The following is a 12,511-nucleotide window of genomic DNA, read 5'->3' as shown; positions in this document are numbered from 1 at the left end:
CATGTGTGAGAATGTGGACGCCCCTGTTGTGGCTCACCAGTAGCCTGCAGAACTAGCAGCATATTTGGACAGTGAGGAGGTTGGGGAGGAAGATGGGCCAGTCCTGGAGTCTGGGGAAGGCTTTGATGGGGGCTCTGTGCTGGAAGCAGAGAGGGGTCCAGAGCCGTATGATAGTTATCAGCTGCCTTCAGAGTCAGACATCAGTGAGGCAGAAGAACAGCTGGAGCCTGTTCCCAGTGTGCGCATGCGCAGAGTTGTCAGATGAAGGGAACAGCTAAGGAACAAGGGTCAACTTGGGAGTAAGGCCACAGGTGGTTGGTGAATGGCCCCTCCCAAAGGAAATAAAAGAAGAGGGGGTTTTGCAGGAAACAATTAGTTCATTCCTGCATTCTTGCCAAGTATTGCGGTGTCTGAAAGATATCATCCTGGCGACTCTCCAAGCCTGATAAAGGACGGTAATTGTGAACTATCTCAAAAGACTGGGAGTGGAAAGACTTTGCTGGAGAGGAATTCACTGTAAATTAAATAAAAGGGGTTTACCGGGATGAGGACTCAGCTTTGTGCTGCTGGGGAAGCCTAGGCCAGAACAGCCCCATGCGAGGAGCTTCCAAAACTTTGACAACTAGGGGGAAGATTTCAGGAACCCTCCATAGACAATGTATTACGCACTTCCCTTTCGCATACCCTCAGTGCTGCAAGGAGCGACAGGGGAGCATCTCAACAACATGCAACACACAAAGGTGTGTCGACGTGCGTCTCACAGACACCAGTCATGGCGAATCGATGGAGCTGGGAAGGGGTTAGAGGCAACATTGCTTGGACCCACCCCTGCCCAGCCCTCACCCCTCACAACAATTAAAAGCAAATGTTCAGGGTGCCAGGCCGAATGGATTCTTCCAGATGGATTGCAGGAAAAGGAGCTACGTTGAGATGGCTTACCAAAGTATCTTACTGTGATATTCTGGGTAACTGCAAGAACAAGCTTGGAAGCAAATGGAAAGGCTCCCAGTTGGTTTTGAACTTCAGCTGAAATCAGCTGTTGAAAATAAGCCATTCATTCAAAGTCACATGGAAATGAGGCCATTTACATATGCAATCTCGGTTATCTCTTAAATATATCAAGGCCTTGCCCAAACGAGTAGGGAAAGACATGAGGATGATGGTTGGCTATGAGCAGCTTCCGGGAAGCCAGTCCCCCTAATTATTCCCCCTTCGATGTGCAGACACTGCACCCTGGAATTGCCACGGACCTTCCAGGCCAACCTCAGCAGAGCTCCAGAGGGACCTTCTGGGGAATCTCCAGCTTCTGGTTCAAAAGCGAATTATATTAGAATATATGTAGATATATCAATCTCTCTAGCCACACACACACACACATCCACACACGCGTGCGTGCGTACCACAGGGATATATGGGGGCCTCAGTAAACAGGTTTGCTCTTTTTGCCGATTTTCGATTTTGCGTTCACCTTTCGGGCGATGTTGTTGGCTGCTTCCGCCTTCTTCTGGGGCCTCCCAATGTCCCGGCCGCCTTCCGCGGGTTCATACAACCACTTGACAGGGTGAGGGCCGCCTGCGAGTCTCTCGTCCTTAGCTTTCTTCAGGAAGAGCCGCCCTTTCTGAAGCGAATGAGATTTGGGGTCAGGGGGGCTACTGGAACTGTGTGGATACTCCCAGCTGTAAGTGGGAAGGAGAAAGGGGGGGGAGAGGGAGAGAAAGGGAGGGAGAGCCAGGGAGGGGGAGAGAAAAAGAGGGAGAAAGAGAGATTAAGAGAGAGAGAGGATGGGAAGAGGGAGAAAGAAAAGGAGAGAGAAGGAGAGAGAGGGAGCGAATGAGAGAGAAAGAGAAAGGGAGAGAAGGAGGGAGAAAGAGAGGAAGAGGTAGAGTTAAAGAGAAAGAAAGTGAGGGAAAGAGAGAATGGGAGAGGCAGAAAGAGGAGGCAAAAGAGGGAGAGGAAGTGAGAGAAAGGGAGACAAAAAGAGAGAGAAGGGGAGAGGGAGGGAGAAAGAGAAAGTGAGGAAGAGATAGAGGCAGAGGGGAAGGGAGAGAGAGGGCAAAAGAGAGAGAAAAAGAGGGAGAAAGGGAGAGGGAGAAAGAGGGGGAGTGGGAGGGAGAATACAAGAGAGAAAATGAAAGGGAGAAAGAGGGGGAGAAGGGAGAGAGCGAGGGAGCGAATGAATATGAGTGTCAGATCTGGCAAAGGTAACCCAGAAACAGAAAATGTAGTTTTAGCTGCCCAAGCTCAGGCACCCACCCACCCATAGGAAAGGGAAGGGAGGCCATACATACAGACATCTGGCTTTCTTGAAAGACGACAAATCTGCAAACTAAAAAAGGAAGAGATTATTAGACTGACCTGAACCAATACTAAATGAATCATTATTTATTGATTATTGCGATCCTGCGTTTCTTGCATACAGGTGCAAATTCTGCTGAGATCAATGGGGTTTATTTCCAGATGACACAGCATGGTCAACATTAATCAACCGAGAATACTTCGATTGAAATTTGCCACCATGGGACCATCGGAGCAAACAATCTCTGTTCAGGACTCCATAATCCCCTTCTGGAATGTTCTCCAGCCTGGCCTGGTTGCAGGCTGGTGAGCGTCTTTGCCTGTTGCCATCCTCATAAATTCCGGTTTGGTAAGAGATTTTCTTCCTTATTTCATGCAAAGGCTCCAGAACCTTCACCATGTCCCCACTTTTTGTGGGTGATTCCTGCACTGCCTGAACAAATTAACTGCCACCGCTTTGCCAGTCTGCCATGAACCCAGGGGGGAGGCTGGAAGGGAGGGAGAGGGCCTGGGACAGAGGGCAGGCAACCTGTGGCTCGGGAGCCGCATGTGGCTCTTTCATCCCTCTGCTGTGGCTCCCTAGCGCCTGTCACCTCCACAATTATAGGGATTTCAGTTAGGACAGGTAGAGGAAAAAGGACGGCACCCTAGGACAGTGATGGCGAACCTTTTTCGCCTCGGGTGCTAAAACCATGAGTGTGCGTGCTATCGTGTGCTCTTTGAGTGTTTAAGGTTGCTGACCCCTGGCCTGGGTGAAAGTGAAACTGAACTGTGAGGAGACTTCTCTGTGAGAACCTGACTGAGGTCGTTTCCCTGGGAGAGGAATACCAACATGTAGAGCGACTGCTTCCAAAACATCTCTTTTAGATTTGATTGGACAATGGAAAGACCAAAAAAAAAAAAGTGGGGGAGGAAGGGATCCAGAGAGGGAATTTAAGTGGCAAAAGCCTGGCCCGAACTCTTGAGTTCTGGCTTTACGCTACTGCAAATTCACTTGACTTCTAATAAATAATACCTTTATCATTGGAGTTAAGGATGGTTTTTACCTAGAAGCCCACATTTGGGGCAGGGCTGACATTTAGCAGCGCCTGGCCCATTTGCAGCAGAACTCGAACCCACAAGCAATCTATCCTGCACTTTGCTTAGGGCGATTTAGTTTGCTTGTTCCTGGGGAGGAAAGCTATAGCAAATCTAGACAGCATAGTAAGAAGCAGAGACATCATCCTGCCAAAAAAAGGGCATCTCGTCAAGGCTATGGTTTTCCCAGTTGCAATGTATGGCTGTGAAAGTTGGACCATAAGGAAGGCTGAGCGCCAAAGAATGGAGGCCTTTGAACTCTGGTGCTGGAGAAGACTCCTGCGAGTCCCTTGGACCACAAGGCGATCAAACCGGTCAGTCCTAGAGGAGATCAACCCTGACTGCTCTTTAGAAGGCCGGATCCTGAAGAGCAAACTCAAACTTTGGCCACCTAATGAGAAGGAAGGACTCACTGGAGAAGAATTTAATGCTGGGAAAGATTGAGGGCAAAAGAAGAAAGGGACAGCAGAGAATGAGGTGGCTGGATGGAGTCACCGAAGCAGTAGACATGAGCTTCAATGAACTCCAGGGGATGGTAGAGGACAGGAAGGCCTGGAGGAACATTGTCCATGGAGTCACAAAGGGTCGGACATGACATCGCGACTAACAACAACAGTTTGCTTGAAAAGGCTTCAGCTGCTTTGAAGGAGGTTTTTTCCAAAAATCTTGAAGGAAACTAGGAGAAGGATGATCACTTCTTGCAGACACACACATACACAAACACACACACACACTAACCGCACACATTTTGCCTGTATTCAAAGTGCCGCCAGTGGAAAATCTTTTCCTCCAGGAATATAGGTGGGCATTTCCATCTCTTTAAATGTGGGTCCAGCCACATCACGGAGGCCACACTTCCCTCTGGTCACCAACTACATTAAGTTAGATGCGGCCACTAGCAGCAGCCACACCAGGGGTGGGTTTCAACCGGTTCGCGGCGGTCCCTGCGAACTGGTTGGTCGGCGAATCCGGAAGTAAGTAACTTCCGGGAACGGCGAAGGGCCCACCTGCCGCCCGCGCTCCTTACCCGGTTTTGACGAGTTCTGCGCTTCCACGCATGCGCAGGACGCATACAGCGCCTGCACGATCCTCCAGGAGCAGCTGGAGCATCGCACAGACGCTAGTACGCATGCGTGCACTGCGCGCGTGCACGAGGACGCCGCCGGCCCCGTTCCAACTGAACCGGTTGGAACAGGGTGAGAAACCCACCCCTGAGCCACACCCACTCCGGGGACCTTCAAAGGGAGGAAATGAGGGTCCTAGATCCATGAGGGCGAACCTATGGCACTCATGCCAGAAGTGGCATGCAGAACCATCTCTCCAGGCACAGGGTGCCATCACCCATTGCTCTTCTGGGTTCTGGCGCACCAGCCACCTTGTCTTCCTGAGTGTAAGAGTGCCAGAAAGCAGAAGAGCCGCTGCCCGGGAGACGCGCCACCTGGGAAGCAGTTGCAGTAAGTGGCACTGCGCTCAGAAAGTAGTCCTGCTCCCTTGGCAGAAGTGGTGGGAGAGGGGAGGGGGCTGCGTTGGCTTGTTCCGAGGCTGGGAAAGTGCTCCTGCTTTCCAGCGGAAGAAGGCAGCATTCCCCACCCAAGTTTCTTTACCCGTCCGGGACTGCGGAACTGGGTCATCAGTGGTTATACCCCACCAACCCGCCGGGGACCAGAGGGGTGGACAGGGAGACGCGAGTACCCCTGAAAGGCAAGGCGGAGCCAGCGCATGGGCAGTGGACAGTTGGTCTTTGTGCGTGCATCCACACCAGAAACCAGAAGATCGTCTGCTTTTTTGGTTTCAGGTGTGCATCTGTTTTGGTGCTCAATGCCGAAAATGTTCTAGCGTTCCAGTTTTGGCACTCAGTGCCAAAAATGTTTGTCAACACTGTCCTAGGTGGTCCCAGAGAGGGAATGGCCTCTCTGCCAAGTACATTGGGAAGCCACGGAGGACTCTTCTAAGGCCAGGATTTGGAGACGAGCAGGCTTCTCTTCCCTTCGGAGTATCCGCTCACCAGATGTTGGCTGAGGTCTCCAGAGCTGCCCAGCAGATGCTGATGCTGGTACTTCTCCAGCTGCTTTTCTGCCTGGTCGACCCGCTGCAGCAGGTTCTCGATGAAGCACTCCAGCCGGGCTTTCCCACGGACCTCCTTCTCGGCTGCTTCCTCCAGGAAATGATTAAAGGTCACGACCTCCCTGCAAGGGCAATAAGGCAGCTGTGCTGGGACCGCACAGAGCAGTGGCACCCGCTGAGCAGCAGAAGCAGCATTGCCCACCTGGCCCACCCACAGCCCACCTCAGATGCCAAGCCACCCAGGATCCAGGATCAGCAGTGGGACAGGCTGGGGCAATGTATGATGTCTGGCAACAAAACAGGTTTCGCTTCTCATTGAGATCCTTCTCCCTGGAGGGAGGAAAAGAGTCAGGAAGGGAGAGGCAACGCCTGGCACTCCAGGAAGGCCACTGCGGGACAGAGATGACTTTAAAAATTATGCTCTTTAAAAATTATGATTTAAATCAATTCCTTTTACTAGTGATTTAAATCATGATTTAAATAGTGATTTAAACTACGATTTAAATTGCGATTTAAATTGACTTGATTTAAATTCTGATTTAAATTGATTTGATTTAAATCAACTTGATTTAAGTCGACTTAATTTAAATCGTGATTTAAATCGACTTGATTTAAATTGTGATTTAAATTGACTGGCTTGAAATTGACTTAGTTTAAATCGTGATTTAAACCAACTTGACTTAAATGGCGATTTAAATCGACTTGATTTAAATCAAATCCACCCTGGCTGCAGCAGAACTTCAAGTGGAGCCAGGGAGCGAAGGGGTGCCTCCTTTTGGGGTTTCCTCCCAGGCTGTTGGTCCCAGCCGAGCAGAGGAGGGAAATGCAGGGATGGTGGACCCAGCACCAAAGGGGGAAACCCCCCAGGTACAGGCACAAGAAGCCGCACTTCCAAGGTTCTTGTGACCAGTTTGGGACAACACCCCCCACCCCATCCCAGAGATCCCTGGGGAAAGAGTGGGGCGGCCCCACTGCACAGCACTTTTTAACTTCCTGTAAATCTTGTGGGAGGAACTGTGGGCAGAGTGAAGGGCAGCCTTTGGGCAAAACCTTCTCTGCTCTGGAATATTCTCCCACTGGAGGGGAGGTCTGTGCCCCTCCCCCACCCTTCTGTTATAGACTAAAACTGTGATAGCTGAGCTTTTTGTCATTGTGTGCCGCACCTGCGCACCTGTACCCATAATGCAATGCATGCCTGACACCAGTGGTGGGATTCAAATTATTTAACAACTGGTTCTCTGCCCTAATGACTAGATGGGTAGGCAGGGCTTGGTGGTCATGTGACCAGGTGGGCATGGCCAACTCAACATCACTCAGCTCGATGGGCACTTCACCTTAGCTGTGACAATGTAATAAGGGTTAACTGGAGAGGCAGTTTCTGTAAGCAGAGCAATAGGCTAGAAGCAACAGTTTGCTATCACGGGCCTAAAACATGGCCATACTTTGCCTTTGCTTTCTCCTCCTCATTTGATTGAAGGGGCGGGGGGACATGCAAAGCACACAGAGTGTTTGATTGGCTGCAGAAACCAAATCTCAATGACTGAGCCCCTCCCCAAAGACCCCCTCAGTCCAAGCCTTCTGCGCCCTTCCAGTAATGGGAGAATTGGGAGACCCCTCCTCATGGCTGAGCCAGAGAAAGTCCTTAAAAAGCTTTCCGTTCTGGCTTCCTTCCCATCCCAATTTCCACCTTACATATTTTAAACCAGATCAAACATGGCTGCATTTCATTTGGGGACCTGCCTGCAAGGCCTCCCAGCTGCACATGAGCCTTTAAGAGAAGAGCTGGAGCGCCCGAGGAATCTGTTGCCAAGGACAGACCCGAAGGTGAGACTTGACGCAAAGCAGGTAACTAAGCAAATGAAAACAGGGAACTGTGCAATTGCTCCCTTGAGAAAGGTTTTTCCCCCACCCTTGGCTGAGGATTCTGAGAACAGGCTACCTGTTCTGACTGCGGCTTCCCAAGAGCATGAAGCAAACTCCGGGTCCCGACAAAACACCCTTTTATTAATTCACTGGGAATTCTGCTCATTCACATCCAGCAAAGTCTTTCAAGGGAGGATTTACAATCACAGACCTTATCTGGCTTGGAGAGCTGCCAGGCTGATAGTTGCAAAACCTCACAAGAAGTCTCAGCAATTAAGCGAACTAATTGCCCACTGCAAACTCCACTCCCCTTTTGCCCCTCTTTTATTTCCTCTGGGAGGGACCATTCATCGTCCATCTGTGGCCTTACTCCCAAGTCGACCCCTATTCCTTAGCTGTTCCCTTTGTCTGGCAACTCTGCACATGCGTGCACTAGGAACAGGCTCCAGCTGTTTGTCTGCCTCACTGATGTCTGACTGAAGGCAACTGAGAACTGTCAGATGGCTCTGCCCCCCTCTCTGTCTCCAACACAGAGCCCTCATCAGAGCCTTCCCCAGATTCCAGGACTGGCCCATGTTCCTCCCCAACCTCCTCACTGTCTGAATCTGCTGCCAGCTCCACTTGCTGCTGTTGGCCACAACACTACCAGCCTAACCTGGCCCATCATTTCATTTCATTTTATTTATTAAATTTATAGGCCGCCCAATCCCGGAGGACTCCGGATGGCTTACAATGAAGCTGGGACATCTATGGCCTTTCAGTCAGTGGAAAGCCAAGAGCTGGCATATGTCTGGACTTTCCCCACCTCATCCCCTCCCCAATCACCTCTCTCTAGCAGCAGGGTCAAAGTGTGGCTAGGTGGGAGGAGGAAGGTCACCGCCCTCTCGGACTGGGGTTCCTCCTCATTCCCGACTTACTCCTCTTTGCGGTGCAGCTCCTCCTCGGACTCGGTGAGCCGCTGCTGCAGCACCGCAATCATCTCCACCGCCACGTCCACCTGCCGGTTCAGGGCCCTCTCGCGCCGCTGCACTTCCTGCTTCTTCTGCGAGAGCTGCACAAAGGCTGCCCGGACCTCCAGGAGCTCAGCTGTCTTTCGGGATAGCTCGCGCGAGAGGTTGTCGATCCGCCTCTCGATGGTCTTGTCTACGGCTTCCACCATGTGGTTGAACTTTTCCCGCACGTGGGCCTCAAAGGAAGCGCTGGAGTCCACGACCTTCCAGGCAGGGTCCCAGGCCAAGTCGGCCGAGGCGTGGCCGGACCCCAGGTCGGCCGGCCATTCTGCCTCTCCCGCCAGGGGTCTCCTGGGCAGAGCGTCTTCTGGCTCGCAGAAGTTCAGGTAGGAGAGCCGTGGCTTCAGGACGCTGCGGCCCCCATCCTGGAAAGTCCCCTGTGTCTGGGGGTGGGAGGAGGAGCCCCGCCCCCCCTTGAGGGGCGAGAAGAGGCCACCTTGGGGCCGGAGGCTTCTGTCTTCGAAAGCGTGGCTGTACTCCAGGTGGGCCCTCAGGGAGGACAAGCTTCTGAACCGGGCATGGTCCCCACACCGGGGGCAGCGAAAGGGCATGCGGGCCCCACCGGCATGGTCCAGTGATTCCTGCCACGTGGATTTGCTGTCCTCAAAGGCCTTCTGTTGCATTCCTTTCCCAATCCTAATGGTCAGGGGAGGGGAAGAAAGGAGAGGTCAGCAAGGATCTTCTTGGCTAGGAAACTTTCTGGAGACTACAGAACCCATCACCGGGCCAGAGCACAGTTTTGCCGGCTTCAGAGAGCGGGCAGGAGAAACCAGCACTTCCAGAGAGCACCGGATTTGGAGGCAGCTGCCTCTCAGTCCCCCAGAGACCCTGAATTTGGCTTCACTCGCCAACTCCTGAGGGACGCCAATTCACACGACTCACCTGTATCCAGGCAAAGGGCAGGTAGGTCGGCCTCTCCATCAGGTGTAATTCCTTCTGTCTCACAGGTGAGACCTGGGTACAAGGACCCAGTTGGGGGAGGGATGGAAGGAGGGGCTGCTTTGGGACTGGACCACTCTGAATTCAGCCCGGGGGGGGGGGGGGAATCTCTCCTGTTGGGCCAGGAGGGGGGGGGGGCTTGTGTAGGATGAGGGTCTGGGTTGGGGGTGATGGGGACACACACACACATTTGGAGGAAAAGGGGTTTCCAAAGGGCACTAAGGCTTCGCGGGGCGGGGGGGGGGCGCCAAAGCCCCTCTTTGGGAGGGGAGCAACAGCCCGGTGCGTCCTTCTCTGGGGGGAGAAGCGGTCTCCCCTGGGCTGGAGCCAGCGGCAGGGATCCCCTCCCGAGGCGCCCGGAGATCCCGCTCCCTATTGCAGGAGGGGGCGTGGGGGGAGAGGTTTAAGATTAAGAAGTCTCTTTAGGCCTTTAGAGTAAAAAGTGGGGAGGGAGCGGCGGGGCGGCGGTTGCTCAACCCCCCCCCCCCGGCCAAACCAGCCTCGGGGAGGCGGCCCTCCTGGCCCTGCTTTACCAAGAGCGGCCCCGTCGGACCCCGGGGCTGCAAGAGGGATGCCGATGCGGAGGAAAGCCGGCCTTTTGCGGGGGTCTCTCCCACAAATCCCCTGCCTTGAGAAGGCCGCCCAGCTCCCACCCCCGTTTCCCGGCAGGCCCCTAGGGCCACGTGGAGCCCGCGAAGGAAGGGGCCGCCAGATGCCCTCGAGGCGTCCCCTCTCCCCGGGACCGAAGGGGGGGGGGGAGGCTCCCGGGACAAGCTTTCCACCAAGCCCCTCGGATGACGTCAGGTTCATGCCGGCGGCATCCCGTGCTGGGAGTGCGGCTCTTCCGTCAGCCGCTCCCCGCCCTCCAAAGCCGGGCTGCCCGAGGGGGAAGTTGCCCGCTGCGGTGGGTCAGTGCCGGCCGCCGCCTTCGCCTCCCGCAGGCCGGTCCAGGCGCCCCCGCGCTCATCACTCACCTCCGAAGCGGCGGCGGCTGCTGCTGCAGTCCCGGCGCGGCTGCCCCTGCCCCCCTCCCTCCCTCTGGGCACCTCCGCCGCGCTCCAGCCGCGCCTCCTGCGCCGCTCAGCCCAGGCTGCGGGGAAAACCGTTTTCAGCAGCGTCGTAAATCACGGCGGACGGACGCGCTCCCGAGTCGTTCCCGCCCGCGGTGGCGGGAAGAGAGAGCGGCGCCAGGGCCGAGCAGTTCCAAGGCTCCGGGATTTGCCTTTTGCTCCCCAAGCCAACCAGGATGGGAAGGGAGGGCTCGCCTTCCCGGGGCCTCGTGGGATGCGGGATGCTCCGCAGGCGACCTCTGGCCCCTTCCCTGACCCCCAAAACCATCACCGAAGCAGCAGCCAGGAGAGAGAGAGAAAAAGAAGGAGAAAGAGGGAGGGTGAGAGAGGGAGAAAGGGAGGGAGAGAAGGAGGAAGAGGGAGAAAGAGGGAGGGAGACAGAGAGAGGAAAAGAGGGAGAGAGAAAAAGAGGGAGGGAGGAAGAGGGGAGAGAGAAAAAGAGGGAGAGGGAGAGAGAGAAAGGAAAAGAGGGAGAGGGAGAGAAAAAAGATAGTGAGAAAGAAGGAGAGAGGAAGAAAGAGAGAGAGTGTGTGTGTCCAAGGCAGGGCAGAAACCACAGTGATGCATCTTTGGGGCAGGTTACATACCCAGCATAACATACAACACGTTTATACCGCTGTAATATAATCTTATATACATACATACATACATACATACATGCATGCATGCATGCATGCATAGGAATGTGTGCTAGTTATTACGTACTTATTTGGGTTTATGGATTTCTTTTTTCATTGTTATTGAGATATATTCTGGGTTTTTTTGGGGGGGGGGCAGGGAGCTGCACCAGGAGACGCAATTTCATTGTACACATGTTGTGCATTGCCAATAAAGGTTTGATTTGATTTGACCGGAACACACAAAACCACAATATGGCATTATGTGACAGAAAGGACTTTGGTTGGGCTGTGAGCAAAGCAAAAGTCTACAGGTTCCAATTACAGCTGAAGAACGGTTGCGGGAACTGGCCATGGCCAGTCTAGTAAAGAGACATGATAGTAGTGTTCCAATATTTGAGGGGCTGCCACAGAGAGGAAGGGGGTCAAGCTATTTTCCAAAGCACTAGAACACCAGACAAGGAACAATGGGTGGAAACTGAACAAGAAGAGATTCAACCTACAAATAAAGAGAAATTTCCTGACAGTGAGAACAATCCATCCATGGAACAGAAGTTGACTTCGGAAGTTGTGGGAGCTTCATTACTGGAAGCTTTCAAGAAGAGACTGGGCTGCCATCTGTCAGAAATGGTGTTGGGCAGTGATGGCGTGCCAAAAGCGGGAGGAGCATGAGGGGGTTGTGCGCGTGTGCCCTCCACCCATACATGATTGCACAACCACGCCACCCAGCTTTTGGTGTGTGATGGTACGGTGGACCTGTTTCTTGCCCTCCACAGGCTCCCAAGGCTTTTGGGGAGCCTGGGGAGGGTGAAAATGGCCTCCCCTCCCCCCTGCAGGTCCTCCTGAGGTGGGAAATGGCCTGTTTTCCGACTTTCAGGGAAGCCTCCTGAAGGAGAAAAACAGCCCTATGGGCAACTCAGAAGTTTAGGAAAGGACTTCCGGTTAGCATGTTGGGCTGTTTTTCTCCCTCCGGAGAAAATTTTTTGGCCTTCATTTTCAGCCCTTTTTCACCCTCCTGAAGCCTCCCCTCTGAAGGGTGAAAAATGGTGCAATGCGCAAACCGGATCTCGAATTTCTGGGTTGCCCATAGGGCCATTTTTCTTCCTCTGGGTGCTTCAGGAAAGCCTCCGGAGGGAAAAAAATGGCCAAAAATGGAGGCCGAAATAAGCTGGCCATCGTGCGGATGCGCACTGGAGCTGACAAGGCAACTTGCCATAAGTTCACCATCATGGGTGTAGGGTCTTCTGCTTGGGCAAAGGGGCTGGACTAGATGACCGACAAGATCCCTTCCAATTCTGTTAATCTGTAGGACAAGCTGAGAAACAGCAAAGGATTGATTGCGATCTTTATCCACCCAAAGACGTTGTGTGCAAACTCTTCCTATAAAGGCGCCATCTGCATAGAACAGCACTGATCTCAAGGTGGGAGTCTTGCTTAGGGGCCCCAGGGAGCAATAGACCCCCTGTGGGGCAAAAGACCCCCTTGCTCACCCCCCCCCTTCTTGGCTGGCTCTGCACCAAGAGCCTGTTTCTTTTGAGCAGAGGGGAGAAAAGGCCTCCTTCATTCCCAAGGCAAC

General features: G+C 53.4%; 1 protein-coding gene across 1 annotated transcript; it reads right to left on the bottom strand.

Annotated features, from left to right (window-relative positions):
• Positions 1–526: 526 nt before the first annotated feature.
• ZNF365 (zinc finger protein 365) lies at positions 527–9,278 on the bottom strand. The gene is made up of 5 exons (XM_032232145.1): positions 9,192–9,278; positions 8,217–8,945; positions 5,378–5,558; positions 2,289–2,326; positions 527–1,676 (listed from the first exon to the last, which is right to left on the bottom strand). Exons 2-5 carry the CDS (start codon positions 8,930–8,932, stop codon positions 1,421–1,423), a joined length of 1,191 nt encoding a protein of 396 aa, XP_032088036.1. The 5' UTR covers positions 8,933–8,945; positions 9,192–9,278; the 3' UTR covers positions 527–1,420.
• Positions 9,279–12,511: the final 3,233 nt, after the last annotated feature.

The sequence above is a fragment of the Thamnophis elegans genome, chromosome 15 (genome assembly GCF_009769535.1).
Source record: "Thamnophis elegans isolate rThaEle1 chromosome 15, rThaEle1.pri, whole genome shotgun sequence".
Lineage (NCBI taxonomy): Eukaryota > Metazoa > Chordata > Lepidosauria > Squamata > Colubridae > Thamnophis > Thamnophis elegans.
The sequence above is the reverse complement of the archived record's forward strand: the minus strand, read 5'-3'. Positions and strand labels throughout refer to the sequence as shown.

Coding starts and splice junctions, on each gene's coding strand:
- ZNF365 (XM_032232145.1), bottom strand. CDS start 8,932: ATGCAACAGAAGGCCTTTGAGGACAGCAAATCCACGTGGCAGGAATCA. Junction 2,327..5,377: donor GAGACCTCAGCCAACATCTG/GTGAGCGGATAC, acceptor TTCCTTTTTTAG/TTTGCAGATTTGTCGTCTTT. Junction 1,677..2,288: donor TTCAAGAAAGCCAGATGTCT/GTATGTATGGCC, acceptor TCCCACTTACAG/CTGGGAGTATCCACACAGTT.